This window comes from Phymastichus coffea, unplaced genomic scaffold, assembly GCF_024137745.1.
Source record: "Phymastichus coffea isolate CEN01 unplaced genomic scaffold, Cenicafe_Pcof_1.1 PCOF00014, whole genome shotgun sequence".
Taxonomy (NCBI): Eukaryota; Metazoa; Arthropoda; class Insecta; order Hymenoptera; family Eulophidae; genus Phymastichus; species Phymastichus coffea.
The window spans coordinates 5,454,299-5,468,070 of NW_026706825.1; the positions used below are offsets into that span (position 1 = coordinate 5,454,299).

The following is a 13,772-nucleotide window of genomic DNA, read 5'->3' on the forward strand; positions in this document are numbered from 1 at the left end:
ACTCATTCCAAATTTGAAGAGCACTTCCAAGGCATAACGCATGTAAATACTCATACGGAAAAGACCATACCATATCAAAATGAGGTAATTGTGTCATAACAGATGCACCTTTCACTCCGTTAGTTACTTTGCCTGATTCAGAAACTGATAGGACGTCTTTTTCGTGACTATCGTTAGTTCTTTCGATCTCAGTTTGATTTACAGGATAACGTACACCACGTACGCTAGTAATGTACTCTCCAAGCTGATATCCCCAGCTACAACCGTAATAACCATTAAATTGAATTCTGTTCTGAACGATAGGACGACAAACGGAGTCTACGGGACATGCGTGGGTACAAAATTTAAACAAGATTTCGTTTCCTTTATACGATATTGCTATGCCCTCAGTATACAACTCATTCATTTGATTGACATACACTTCAGAAAGATATATATCAAGTAAATTACTGCGTGGTTCCGTTTCTGTCAATAGCAGACCACTTTGTAATACATTTCGAAATCGGAGTTTTGGAGATAAATCATTTAATATAATTTGTACAGGCCAAAATCCTCTTTTACCGCTCTTAGTTAGTGGTGCTCCATCTGTATTCATATTAACGGTTAGCATAATCTCAAAATCACTTGAATCAGCTATTATATTTGTATGAATGGACCCAGCATTTACACCTTTGGGCCAATGGCTATTGGGATTTCTAGTTTGTACATTACTTAAGATATCATCTATTATAACAGGATCAGTTAATAATAGTCGTATTTGATATTTTAGGTCTACGCGTAAAAAGTAATTTGATGACCTTGATGTTATTTTAATTTTGGCTCTGCAATTGTGACAAACGATTTCTTTGTTTCTACATTTTTCACTAGCTTTAACAGAATAAAGTTTCACAGCCGTACATTTACTGCAGTAAAAATTGTAAGTAACATGTTCATCTTGCGATGAGAAACATTTGTTCATCATGTGTTTGGAGAGATTTAGATCATCAAACTTTTTACCAGCAAGAACTTTTGTGAATTTACCTAATTTTATTTTTCCTACATCTGATAGTTTTAAATCTAGTGATAGTGCCGTTATCATTGTAATTACATCGCGTACTTTTAAATTGGATTCATAAAACATAGTTTGATCAAAAACGTCTATTGTCTGATTTGTAAAAATGTCATCATCACTTTCACTTTCGTCCATTTCAGACTGAATTTCATCATTATATAAAGAGTAATTCTGAAAACTACAATTCTCGTCGCCGTCTTCGTCTTCAGAAGGAGCTGCTACATACTCGTCAGGTCGGGAACTATTTCTGTTTGTTGAAAGTTGTTCTTCAGTAACCTGGTTAATTTCATCAGCGTTCTTTGCATAAATACGACTACTTTCTTCTTGACTAAGATGATCATGTTCTGACGAAGAGCTTGAAGATTTTTTAGGACTTTGTAGTGTTGAAGCTGTTGCCTTGAATCCTATCACAGCAATTTATAAAAGTATCATTAAGTAATAATACCATAATTATGAAAGTAAATCGACGCTTATTCGGCGATATTTACGCTTATATAATATGATTGAAATCTATTAAAAGCAGTTAAAAAGTATTGAAAGATTTTAAGAATTGTCGTGAGCTATTAAAAATTATAAAAAGTTCATTATTATAAACGTTTTTTGATAAGCCTAAGATGAATGATTTAGGATTCATGGATTGATAGAAAAGTAAAGTACCAGATATTAATTGACCGGTCATAGAGAAGTATGAGCATTGATTCCGTGTGCTCCAACCCGGAATAATTAAGGTGCTGCTATAATTGCATCGTGTTGTTCTCAATGGATATTTACTAGAATCTCTAAATGTCGAGAATAATATTTATTAAATAAATCTTAACGTTAAGTAATTCTTATAATGTTGAGAAACAAATGTATTTTTAGAAGTTTTTTCATACTTGAACTGAATTTTTGGCTTATTATAAACAATAATCACGAATCTAATATATATATATATATATTATTTTTCCCATTTTTAAACCATGTAAGCAGGCTGAGATTATAATAAAATATACGCTATGTATATTATTCTCTAGGCTTAGGAGAGTATATGCAAAAAAACACTGCTTTATTTTTTCTCCCAGGACACCTTCAAAGTATAAAGATTTTAATATTTATTTCGAAACTAGAGATAACACGCGCGCTCGACCTCATTCGTTTCATTTAATGTTCATTAATATTTATATATAAGTACATTTTCGACAAATTATTAATTTATGTATAATTGAATACAACAAAATTACTTTACAATGATTTATTAAAATAATTTTTCGTTTAATATTTTTATTGTCTTGTCTCTTTTACTTTATTTATTCAAAGCTAAACTTTCGTATCGAGCAGGAAAAGATTCTATAATAATTTTTATCTAAATATCGCTCGCTTTTCTTCTTGAAATTTAGCACAAAACTTACTGAAATTCCAGTTTTTTTATTATTAATTATCGATTAAATAATTCGCAATGATTTGTTTTTAAATAAGAAATTGAGAGAAACTGAAATTAATTCATCAGTAATACATATCAAATTAAATGAATGTTTGATTCTTGAAACAAATTCAATTTTGACAAAATGCACATGATTGAATTTGTAAAAAAAATATGTAAAAACGTAATATGATTTACTTTTGCTTTCTGCTATTCGAAGATCCCATCTCTTTCGAGTTTTACGGCAGACACCACTTTGTTTAAGACCCATTTGCATAGGCAAATTGTACCTCTTTGGTTGTACTTGCTCTTCATCACTACTATTACTGTTTGAACTCTCCATCGTATTTTTGATGTACCTCAATATATGAACTAGGAGAAAAGTGGCCGTTGGCTAGCGCAGAGGTCGTGGAAGCCGGTCGAGCGTAAATGTGCAAAGTTTTCTCTTGATATATTGACTTGGTGAAAATAAATTGCACTTTATATTTAACTAACTGTGAATTTATTAGTACTACTATATATAAGGCTGTCTTATTAACTAGAAAATTTATTTAAGACTAGTTGTGAAAAGAAAAAAGATATTTGTTGTGAAAAGAAAGCATATATATATAAATTGGCATTTTCTAAAAATTGAATATATTATTTTTAAGCTAAAACATTATTAACAAAATGCAGTATATATATAACCTCTAAAATCTTTTTTCTCTTATTATATAATTCGTTTATAATATAAGTATACCTTCAATAAAAATCTGAAATTTTATTTGCTAATTTTTTCCATAATTGCAACTATAATACTAGGGTAGGAAGCGCGAGTAGCCAATCACGTGAGAGTGTGAGAGAGATAGCATCTATAGCCTTGTTCGTGCTATCTCTCTCTAATTTGGCCGATGATGCGTGCTGATCGAGCCCGTGAAGCAGCTTAGTCCAGTAAATAGAGGCCTGAAATGTTTTTGTCACATAAGTGGATGCATTTTTGATATATGGTAAATTGAGGTCGAAAAAGACGATTCTGAAATTTGCAGAGTTCTAGGTCCAGGGGTTCTAAGAGAAAATCACGTTTGAAATTTTTTTTCGCCTGTATCTCGCGAACGGCTGAACGTACGACAAAATAACATGCACCAATCGAAAGAGCGTGAAATTTTACATCAGAAACAATGTTTAATCCGACATCGATGAGTGTAAAATGTTGAGATAAAAAATAAATAAGAAACTTTACGTGAATAAGGAGAAGGGGAAGGCTGGGGAAGGCGCGGTATAGTTTCGCTCTCCTCCGCCGCCCCTCCAAACGTGCGCAGACAGTCGACGACACTCGGCAATCTTCGGCCTATAGCAGCCGTAGAGGGGAAACGTGCATGTACGCGCGCTTGAATTCATTTTCGATATTTGGTGGCCGGCGATGGAGCGGTGGTCGGAAACAAGTTTTATTATGATCTTTTAGGATTCTCTCTTTGCAACTAATCTAAAAAATACTCTCATCACTAGTACTTAAACGAATTAATTTAACGTAAGCCCCACCTCTTCTTAATAAACATATGTAACATCCATAACACTTAAATAACATGTGACGATAGCCGAGGTAGCTAAAGCACACCATCACTTTTTATTTTCGTGGTAGCGGGTTCGAATCCCATTGAACATACTTTTTTTAAGCATTTTTTTCTGTACATCTCTTTGATGGTATACTTATATTTTATATGTTTTAATTTTTGAAAAAAAATTACTTAAAAAGTTGTATTTCTATATTTAGCTGACTTGTACCTGAAAATTACTACAAAATTACATTTGCAATGTTTACACTTAATTATCGTATATAAAATTTTCAGTCCTTGCAATGAGATAAGCATTGTTATTTGAACATGGATAAATATTTAACATATAAATATGTATTTGAAGCTTTTTTTATCAGTTTGATCAACTTATAAAGAACAAAATGTGCATCGATATTAATCCTTTTTAATTTGAGAATAATTCATAAATAAATAATTTTGTACAAGGCTTTACATATTTTGGCTTTTTAACAATTAAAATGACGTTTCATTTCCAGCACGAGAAAAGCCAAAGGCCGGAGGCGGTGGTGGGGGGCCTCCCTCGCGCGCTTGGAAATACTGAAAGTCCGCGTTCAAATCGACGCGCTTCGCAAAAATCAGGCTTATCTCGCGAACTATTGCATCAAATTTGATCATTTTTTTTAAATTTGGGGTAGCTTCAAAATTTATTGAGATTGGTTTAGTTGTAATTACTATATTTAGTGCCAATCGTTTATTATTAACTTAATTGAATTCATACATATGAGTGTATGTATAAATTCCAATTAATTATTACTTGCTATCCGTAAATATGGATAAGGATAAATAATAATCAATATATTTTCAATTATTAATAACAATATTTTAATTTATATGCATACGTAGGCTATAGTTTACATGATTTCTTATTTTCTAATCGTGCCTAGTTCTTTTCGGCGCAGACTCATTTATTTCGTTTTCATTGCATTCTTCATTCAACATTACTTCTACAAGACTACTTAAATTATACTCTTCGTTGTCAATATCTTTTACGATCGTACAGCAAAATACACACAAGCGAGAACATTTGAGGCCATGTTTGCTGCACAAAGCTTTACAGCCTTTTTGGAATATATATATATATATATATATGTGTGTGTGTGTGTGTGTGTGTGTGTGTGTGTGTGTGTGTAATCTTTATTTTCCGTATTTTCTATGTTTGTACTTAACTGAAATCGCAAGGCGTGCAGCTGCCGCAAACATGGCCTCAAATGATCTCGCTTGTATGGATTTTGCTACGAGGATAATTGTACAAACGTAGAATACATGAATATGATCATATTGATAACGAAGAGTATAATTTAAGTAGTCTTGTAGAAGTAATGTTGAATGAAGAATGCAATGAAAACGAAATAAATGAGTCTGCGCCGAAAAGAACTAGGCACGATTAGAAAATAAGAAATCATGTAAACTATAGCCTACGTATGCATATAAATTAAAATATTGTTATTAATAATTGAAAATATATTGATTATTATTTATCCTTATCCATATTTACGGATAGCAAGTAATAATTAATTGGAATTTATACATACACTCATATGTATGAATTCAATTAAGTTAATAATAAACGATTGGCACTAAATATAGTAATTACAACTAAACCAATCTCAATAAATTTTGAAGCTACCCCAAATTTAAAAAAAATGATCAAATTTGATGCAATAGTTCGCGAGATAAGCCTGATTTTTGCGAAGCGCGTCGATTTGAACGCGGACTTTCAGTATTTCCAAGCGCGCGAGGGAGGCCCCCCACCACCGCCTCCGGCCTTTGGCTTTTCTCGTGCTGGAAATGAAACGTCATTTTAATTGTTAAAAAGCCAAAATATGTAAAGCCTTGTACAAAATTATTTATTTATGAATTATTCTCAAATTAAAAAGGATTAATATCGATGCACATTTTGTTCTTTATAAGTTGATCAAACTGATAAAAAAAGCTTCAAATACATATTTATATGTTAAATATTTATCCATGTTCAAATAACAATGCTTATCTCATTGCAAGGACTGAAAATTTTATATACGATAATTAAGTGTAAACATTGCAAATGTAATTTTGTAGTAATTTTCAGGTACAAGTCAGCTAAATATAGAAATACAACTTTTTAAGTAATTTTTTTTTTAAAATTAAAACATATAAAATATAAGTATACCATCAAAGAGATGTACAGAAAAAAATGCTTAAAAAAAGTATGTTCAATGGGATTCGAACCCGCTACCACGAAAATAAAAAGTGATGGTGTGCTTTAGCTACCTCGGCTATCGTCACATGTTATTTAAGTGTTATGGATGTTACATATGTTTATTAAGAAGAGGTGGGGCTTACGTTAAATTAATTCGTTTAAGTACTAGTGATGAGAGTATTTTTTAGATTAGTTGCAAAGAGAGAATCCTAAAAGATCATAATAAAACTTGTTTCCGACCACCGCTCCATCGCCGGCCACCAAATATCGAAAATGAATTCAAGCGCGCGTACATGCACGTTTCCCCTCTACGGCTGCTATAGGCCGAAGATTGCCGAGTGTCGTCGACTGTCTGCGCACGCTTGGAGGGGCGGCGGAGGAGAGCGAAACTATACCGCGCCTTCCCCAGCCTTCCCCTTCTCCTTATTCACGTAAAGTTTCTTATTTATTTTTTATCTCAACATTTTACACTCATCGATGTCGGATTAAACATTGTTTCTGATGTAAAATTTCACGCTCTTTCGATTGGTGCATGTTATTTTGTCGTACGTTCAGCCTCAAAGTTCTACCAGTTCTCAAAAGTCGAGTACTAATATGTTTAAGGTATTTAAATCAAAACTATGTACAATAAGTAGTTTTTATTTAAGTGAGTGTGCAGGCACATACGACAAAAACCTATTGTGAATTATAATTTGATAATACATTTTGAATATGATTAGACCAGTATACTCTGCTATAAAAATAATATAAGAATACTATAAAAAAAATATTTCTACTCGTTAAAAAATTTTTCAAAACTTAATCCCATTTCTACTGAAATGTTGTTTTGGTAATTTTGCATGTAATTTTTGTTGTTTAACTCTACCATCTCTACATTCTACTTCTATATTTTTCAGTCATTTTCATTCTTTTACATGTATTCTAATTTTTATACGTACTTTCATGAAATAGCTGAAACAATCATCAGAATATTCAAAAATCTTAAAAGCCAGGCAAGAAGAGAAGGAATTACAAAAGAGAAAATTACAGGTATACACACACACATATATATGTCTTACATCAGCTCTATTAAATTTGTTATATTTGTCAATATTAATATAACTAACCTCTTTAATAATCATTTATTATTTATAAAAATTGCAGGGTCAAAGTGATAAACGAAAAACCAAATCAGTGAAACTGAGTGATCACCAGACTGCGTCTTCTCAATTTTAAGGTAACTTGAATGATTCTTTTCCAGCAGAAGACCATCAAGGAAAAGAAACTCATGATGTCACTGATGAACCAATTTTGGAACAGAAGGTAAATATTATAATATTTTTAATATAGAAGTATTAATAATCATAAGAGTTTATTAAATGATTCATGCGTATAATGTTAGATAATGAATTATTTATCTTTAATAATTACCTGCCTATTCCAAGTTTTTGCTACACACACACACAAGTATAAGCTAACATACGTATATCCTATATATTTATAAAAAATTGTAGGATTTGAATCAAGAAAAAAACGAAACGGCCATGATATTGAGTCGCCAGCCTTCTTCTTTTGCTCAAGTTGAAAACGAAACTAATTCCTTCTCAGGAGGAGAGCATGAAAAAGATAAAATACGTTTTGAAGATATAAATACCCTATTAGGAAGCGTTGAAAAGAAGGTAAACTTTATAATATTTCTAATTCCATTGAAATAGAGTTATTAAATATGAATTAAATATACCTAGTATGTATTAAAATGTATATTTATTAATGTACTTTTATCATTTTTTAAAATTGTTTGTATTTTTAAAATGTTCTGTAAACACGTTATGTACGCGTAAGCAAATTCATTTATATGTATATTAAATTAAAACAACATTTATAAAAACAGGTTGAGCCCCATGAACCTTTTTTAGATGAAAAAGAAAGTCATGAAAATGTAGGTACTAACGAGGATGATGAAAAGCATGAATTGACTGGTGAATCAAGCACTTTAGTAAAGAAGGCATGTATCAGCGCAAGAATATTTTTAATTGAATTTAAAATACATAAATATAGACAGTATATATTGAAATCTAAATATTGATTTAGGATAATCATCCAGAAAGTGGTGGACGCAAACCGAGAATTATCGACGTAAGTTCCAATGAATATAGATATATTCCTATAATTTCTAATAGCTTTTAATACTTTTTAAGTACTTTTGATAGATCTTAATCATATTTTATATGCAATGACTTCAGATTCTATATGAAACAATAACAATATTTTTTAATCCATAGAATCGTTGCCTTGACTCACTCAAACAAAATAACTTATTGAAAAAAAAAGAAAAACAGATTTCTGAATTAAAACAGGAACTTGGAAATGTAAATCGTAAGTATCGGAATTTAAAAAATGACTACAAAGAAGTTAAACAGGAAAACAAAGAGTTGAGAGATAGAAACCTTAAACTACAAGATAACATTAGTCATGATATTATGAAGCTTGGAGGTAATGTATAAAATACGAATAACAATTTAAAATGCTTGCTTGCTTCTTGTGTCCCGTTATATTACATTAAAATTAGTCGTCATATAATACTAGGATAAGTATTAAAAACTAATGATGCCAAAATTTCAGTTGAAGGCCTTTTGCAAATACTGGAATTTCCAGTCTGTTCGCTTGATACAGCAATTTTGTAAGACTTATACCATTTTATATTGAGTGATAGCTGATGATTTATGTTTTCTGATTAGTAGTAGTTGCAAGTGTTTGTGTCCTTTTAGTTAAATTAAATGTGATTAATTTAGATATGTGTATTTGTGTGTGCTACATACTCGTTTTTCTAGTAACATGAACAGTTATTAATTATCTTAATAATTTTCTAGTATTGGTGGACCAACAGAATAAAATTTGTGCTTCCAGCAGTAATATTGTTGACCCAAAACTTAAAAGTGTACCCATTGGATTTATTGAACAGGATGGTAGTGTGAGTATAATTATTCCACCAAATTTTCCTCGTATACACTGTTGCTCCATTATTTTTAATTAATATCATAAATTTGTACAGGTTCATATGGGTCAAAATAAATATTTGCCCGCCAGTATTAATGATACTGTCGTATCATCATTGAGTCCTGCAACTTTCGTAGGAAACCTCCTAGTTGCAGTATTTGGGCCCACTACTTTAATGAAAAGTAGTCTCACAGGTAGAGTCAGCAACAGAAGAATTGGCAAAATAAAGAAAAATAAAGAACAAGATAAAGAAAATAAAAATGAGCACGGCGAAAATGACTTGCCCCAAGCTGAAAAATTAGAAAAGTTGGATCCTAAACAACTGCTGGCTTGTCAAGGTAGATTTGAATCAATGATATTTGCAAAATACATGTTACAATTACTTAACAATATCAATTAAAATAATACAATTGTGATTTATTTCTTGTTTCAGATTATTTTGGCTATTGGTTAGAAATATATTATGAACCAAAATTGACCAAAGCCCAAATGAAGAAATATGATAGAACCATAGAAATAGCCTGTTTTCGCGAATATGCAACAAAGAAAATAGCATACATGAAAAAGCCAAAAAGGGCAAAGATAAATAAGAAAAACTTAAGGAAGTCTGAAGATTTTGAAGAACAGGAACCAACGAATAACGAAACCGGCGGAACCGCGACCCATTACAACTGAATTCTGACATTGAAACAGAATTAAACTTAGAAAATATATTTGATGAGTCTTGGTTGGAATCTTCAAGTGATGATGAGGATTAGAATAATTAGTAACATCTGATTATTCTAATAATCTTTATTCTTTATTTATTAAGTCGTTTGAATTTAGAAATGTTAATAATTTATTCACTATAGTGTACATCATTATTTATATAATTTATATATGCTATTGAGTTACCCTTAACTTATTTATTGAAGTATTTATTGAAAAACATTACGTATAACAGATAATACTTACATTCTACTTGCATACTTACATTATAAGTATTTATTTTATAATTGTAATTGTTTCTACTTTGTTCAAATTAAAATAATTTGATAATAAAAAGGAATCCATTTATTTCCGAATTGAAATTTATTACAAATGATTAATTCCTATAAAAAAATATTTATGTAAAAACAGTATTGAAAGCGATTCAATATAATTATATTGAATTGCTTTGAATACTGCAATGAATGTGTTTTAATAAATAATTTTTAATTTGAATTTATTAAAAGAGATTCATTTCTTTTAAAAATATGCCTGCACATACATGTAGAATATTCAAAGTGATTCGATATCAACTACTCGAATTTTTTTTAAGGGATTGAATGTCATTAAAAGCAATTCCTGTACATATGAATATCCATATTAAAAGCAATTCAATAATTTATTTAAATATATTCAAAATTTTTTAAATTAATTAAAAATTATCAATATATTACTTATTTTCTATTAAAAAGAATTAAAATCCATTGCGTACATGCTAGTTTTAATATAAAAAATTATTCATTGTCCACCAAATACTAAAAAGCATCCAAGTTTATTTAAAAAAATTAATTTAATCATGATAAATTATATTGAATATTATTTAAATATCGTTCAGAAATTCAAATCATTTTTAATCGTGAATCTGTATTTCAAAATATGCGATTAAAATAAATTTAACGTAACGATAATTATTCATTGGATTTCATTGAATAAAATTCATTTTATGAAAAGATTTGAGATTGAAAGCTATTGAACATTATTGAATTTAATAATCTTTAATCTTAATTAATTCTATCGATTCGAATCATTTTGAATTATTTTGCTTCCGTGGCTTATTTTTTTCAATTGGCTTATGTGGGATACAAATTCACGATTAAAAGTAATTAGTTTTTTTTAATAACTTTTAATAGAACATTTTTAGCAGGGTTATTAAATGAAGAAGGTCGTACTTTAGCAGATTTTCCTACAATGAATCAATTTGTTGAAACAGAATTTCCATGTCCAAATCAATCGATATAACGATATTTTATTAAATACCGTACAATTGACAACAAATCCTACATGTTTGCAACAAATTGAAGACCAAGGTCAACAACATTATGTTAATTTAAATCCACAACAAAAACAAATAGTTAATACGGTTTTGGAAGCTGTTCATAATATCAATTATGTTGGTCTAAATGTATTTATATGGATGGACCAGGAGGATCAGGAAAAACATATGTTTATGAAACTATATATCATAAGCTAACTTTAAAAAATATCAAAATATGCGCAATGGCATATACGGGAATTGCAGCAACATTACTTCCACAGGGAAAAACTGTACACAAAACATTTGGGTTGCCAGTCCCTATGTTTCAAGATTCTTTTTTCAATATCAGAGCACAATCTAAAGAAGCTCAACAATTACGAGAAACTACAGTATTTATTTGGGACGAAATTTCGATGGCTCCACGGTATGCATTGGAAATTGTTAATAAAACTTTACAAAATTTCATGAACAATAATTTACCATTTGGAGGGAAAGTTATTATAGTAGGAGGAGATTTCAGACAATTATTGCCAATTAAAGTTCATGGAACTCGAAATGAAATATTAAGTCTTTGTGTTAAATATAGCACAGTGTGGAAAAATTTTACTAAATTTTCATTAAGTACAAACATGAGAGTTTTCCAAATTTTTATTAGATCTTGGTAATGGTACATTAAATGATGAAGATGACAAAGAAATAATTCTTCCTGAACAGTGTATATTACCTCCAAATGATGACCTAATAGACGTTATATTTGGAAAATTAATTAAAGAAAAGAAATTCTAAGAAATGAGTAAATGTGCTATATTATCAGCTAGAAATATTGACGTAGATGAGATTAATAAACAAATTACTAATTTATTGAATAATGACTGTGAACGTATATATACTGTTGTTGATTCCGTTGTTCATAACAATGGTGGAATAGATGATGTTATATTACCAGAACATTTAAATCATTTAAATCCACCAAGTTTACCTCCTCACGAATTACGCTTGAGAAAAAATTGTATTATAATGTTAATTAGAAATATAAGCATAAATGAAGGTTTATGCAATGGAACAAGATTACAAATAATAGATTTATCAAACCATTTAATAAAATGTATCATTTTGACAGGCGACAGAGCAAACCAAATTGTCTTTTTAAAGCGTATAACTTTATATTCTGAAAACGATTATCCATTTACATTTAAAAGAAGACAATTTCCCGTAAAACTAGCTTTTGCAATGACCATTAACAAAGCTCAAGGTCAAACTTTTAAAAATACTGGTATTGATCTAAGAAGAGATGTATTTAATCATGGACAACTTTATGTTGTAATGTCCAGAGTTAGATCTTGGAATTCTGTCAAAGTATATCTAGGGAACCAAATACAAAGAAGAAAAGTTAAAAATTGGGTTTACAAAGAATTGTACACAGAATTATGAAAATGTTCTTCATTCTTTGAAATCTAAATAATACATACAAATGAGATTTGTAATCTAATTGAATAAAAAATTGTTATATAAGTTAAACTAATAGTATATAGAAATATATGCAATATGTATAATTTTAATAGCTGATTTACGATATACATAATTACACAAGTAATAATAATACTTAGTACAGTGTCATTATTATTTTTTAATCTTTTGGTATTGAATTTGAAAAGTAGATACATTATTAAATTTTATTTCATTTAAACAAATAATGAAAAGTATACGTTCCATAGAAAGCATAAAAAAAAGCGCGCGAAGCGCGCTTAATAATTCTAGTATATATAAAAGGTATATGTACAACTTGTCTACATAGAAAATAGTTATTACCTAAAATCAATGTATTGAAAAGAAGTAAGGTTACAAGTCAATTTATAGCGCACTGTACTGTACCTTAATTTACGTGTAAAATGTTTACACGACTAGAGGTTGGTTAAGTGTACCGCGCGCGTGGATCTCGTTCAGGTGGATATGTCAATATAAAATTGTCAATTTAAGATTTCTTAAGCAATTGAATAATAAATGCGAAAAATTTTATCTATTTAATATTGTACTTTAAAATAGAAAATTTGAAAAATATAATTCTTTATATATGTAATTTTTATTAATATTTTTATCAGGATAATTTGTACATATTTTCAATTAATCCCAGCAGCGAACTTGAGATAAAGCAACATATAATTTATCATAGTTAAAAATGTAATTTCTCAAATCTATTCCAATATTTTCAAAAGTTTGACCTCGTGCTTTGATAATTTTCATTGCAAAAGCAATTTTTATAGAAAATTGTCGACATTTAAAAATAAATAGGTATTTGTTTTCTCATGAATACAATGTTATGCGATTTATAAATACTATTTCACCTATTACATCTCCAATTCACACTTTAACCTATTAACGACCAAAGAGGTCAGTTTTTGGACATATTTTTGATCGCAAAATTCATTTGTAAAACGAAACTGTTAAAAATGACTGGGATAAGTTAAAACTATTGAGTTTGTTTTAAAATAAAATGTAATGTCATGCAATATGTACAAGGTTGGTCTCATAGTTAGAGACACGGTCTGCCTCAAGCAAACGCTCTCTTACGACTGTACTTATAGTTATGTACAGAT

General features: G+C 29.6%; 2 protein-coding genes across 2 annotated transcripts; both read left to right on the plus strand.

Moving 5' to 3' along the window:
* The first annotated feature begins 6,673 nt into the window (after positions 1 to 6,673).
* LOC131674405 (uncharacterized) lies at positions 6,674 to 10,106 on the plus strand. Its single transcript, XM_058953068.1, has 10 exons — positions 6,674 to 6,803; positions 7,152 to 7,229; positions 7,344 to 7,502; positions 7,694 to 7,858; positions 8,071 to 8,184; positions 8,271 to 8,315; positions 8,462 to 8,672; positions 9,050 to 9,150; positions 9,232 to 9,514; positions 9,610 to 10,106. Exons 4-10 carry the CDS (start codon positions 7,724 to 7,726, stop codon positions 9,849 to 9,851), a joined length of 1,131 nt encoding a protein of 376 aa, XP_058809051.1. The 5' UTR covers positions 6,674 to 6,803; positions 7,152 to 7,229; positions 7,344 to 7,502; positions 7,694 to 7,723; the 3' UTR covers positions 9,852 to 10,106.
* A 1,861-nt stretch (positions 10,107 to 11,967) lies between these two features.
* Positions 11,968 to 12,609, plus strand: LOC131674100 (ATP-dependent DNA helicase PIF1-like). Its single transcript, XM_058952610.1, has one exon. It carries the CDS (start codon positions 11,968 to 11,970, stop codon positions 12,607 to 12,609), a length of 642 nt encoding a protein of 213 aa, XP_058808593.1.
* Positions 12,610 to 13,772: the final 1,163 nt, after the last annotated feature.

What these genes read in the sequence shown, in the direction of transcription:
- LOC131674100 (XM_058952610.1), top strand. Translation starts at nt 11,968, where the DNA reads ATGAGTAAATGTGCTATATTATCAGCTAGAAATATTGACGTAGATGAG.
- LOC131674405 (XM_058953068.1), top strand. Translation starts at nt 7,724, where the DNA reads ATGATATTGAGTCGCCAGCCTTCTTCTTTTGCTCAAGTTGAAAACGAA. An exon ending in TGATATTATGAAGCTTGGAG is followed by an intron (nt 8,673 to 9,049) that starts GTAATGTATAAA and finishes ATAATTTTCTAG; the next exon opens with TATTGGTGGACCAACAGAAT. An exon ending in ACAACTGCTGGCTTGTCAAG is followed by an intron (nt 9,515 to 9,609) that starts GTAGATTTGAAT and finishes TTCTTGTTTCAG; the next exon opens with ATTATTTTGGCTATTGGTTA.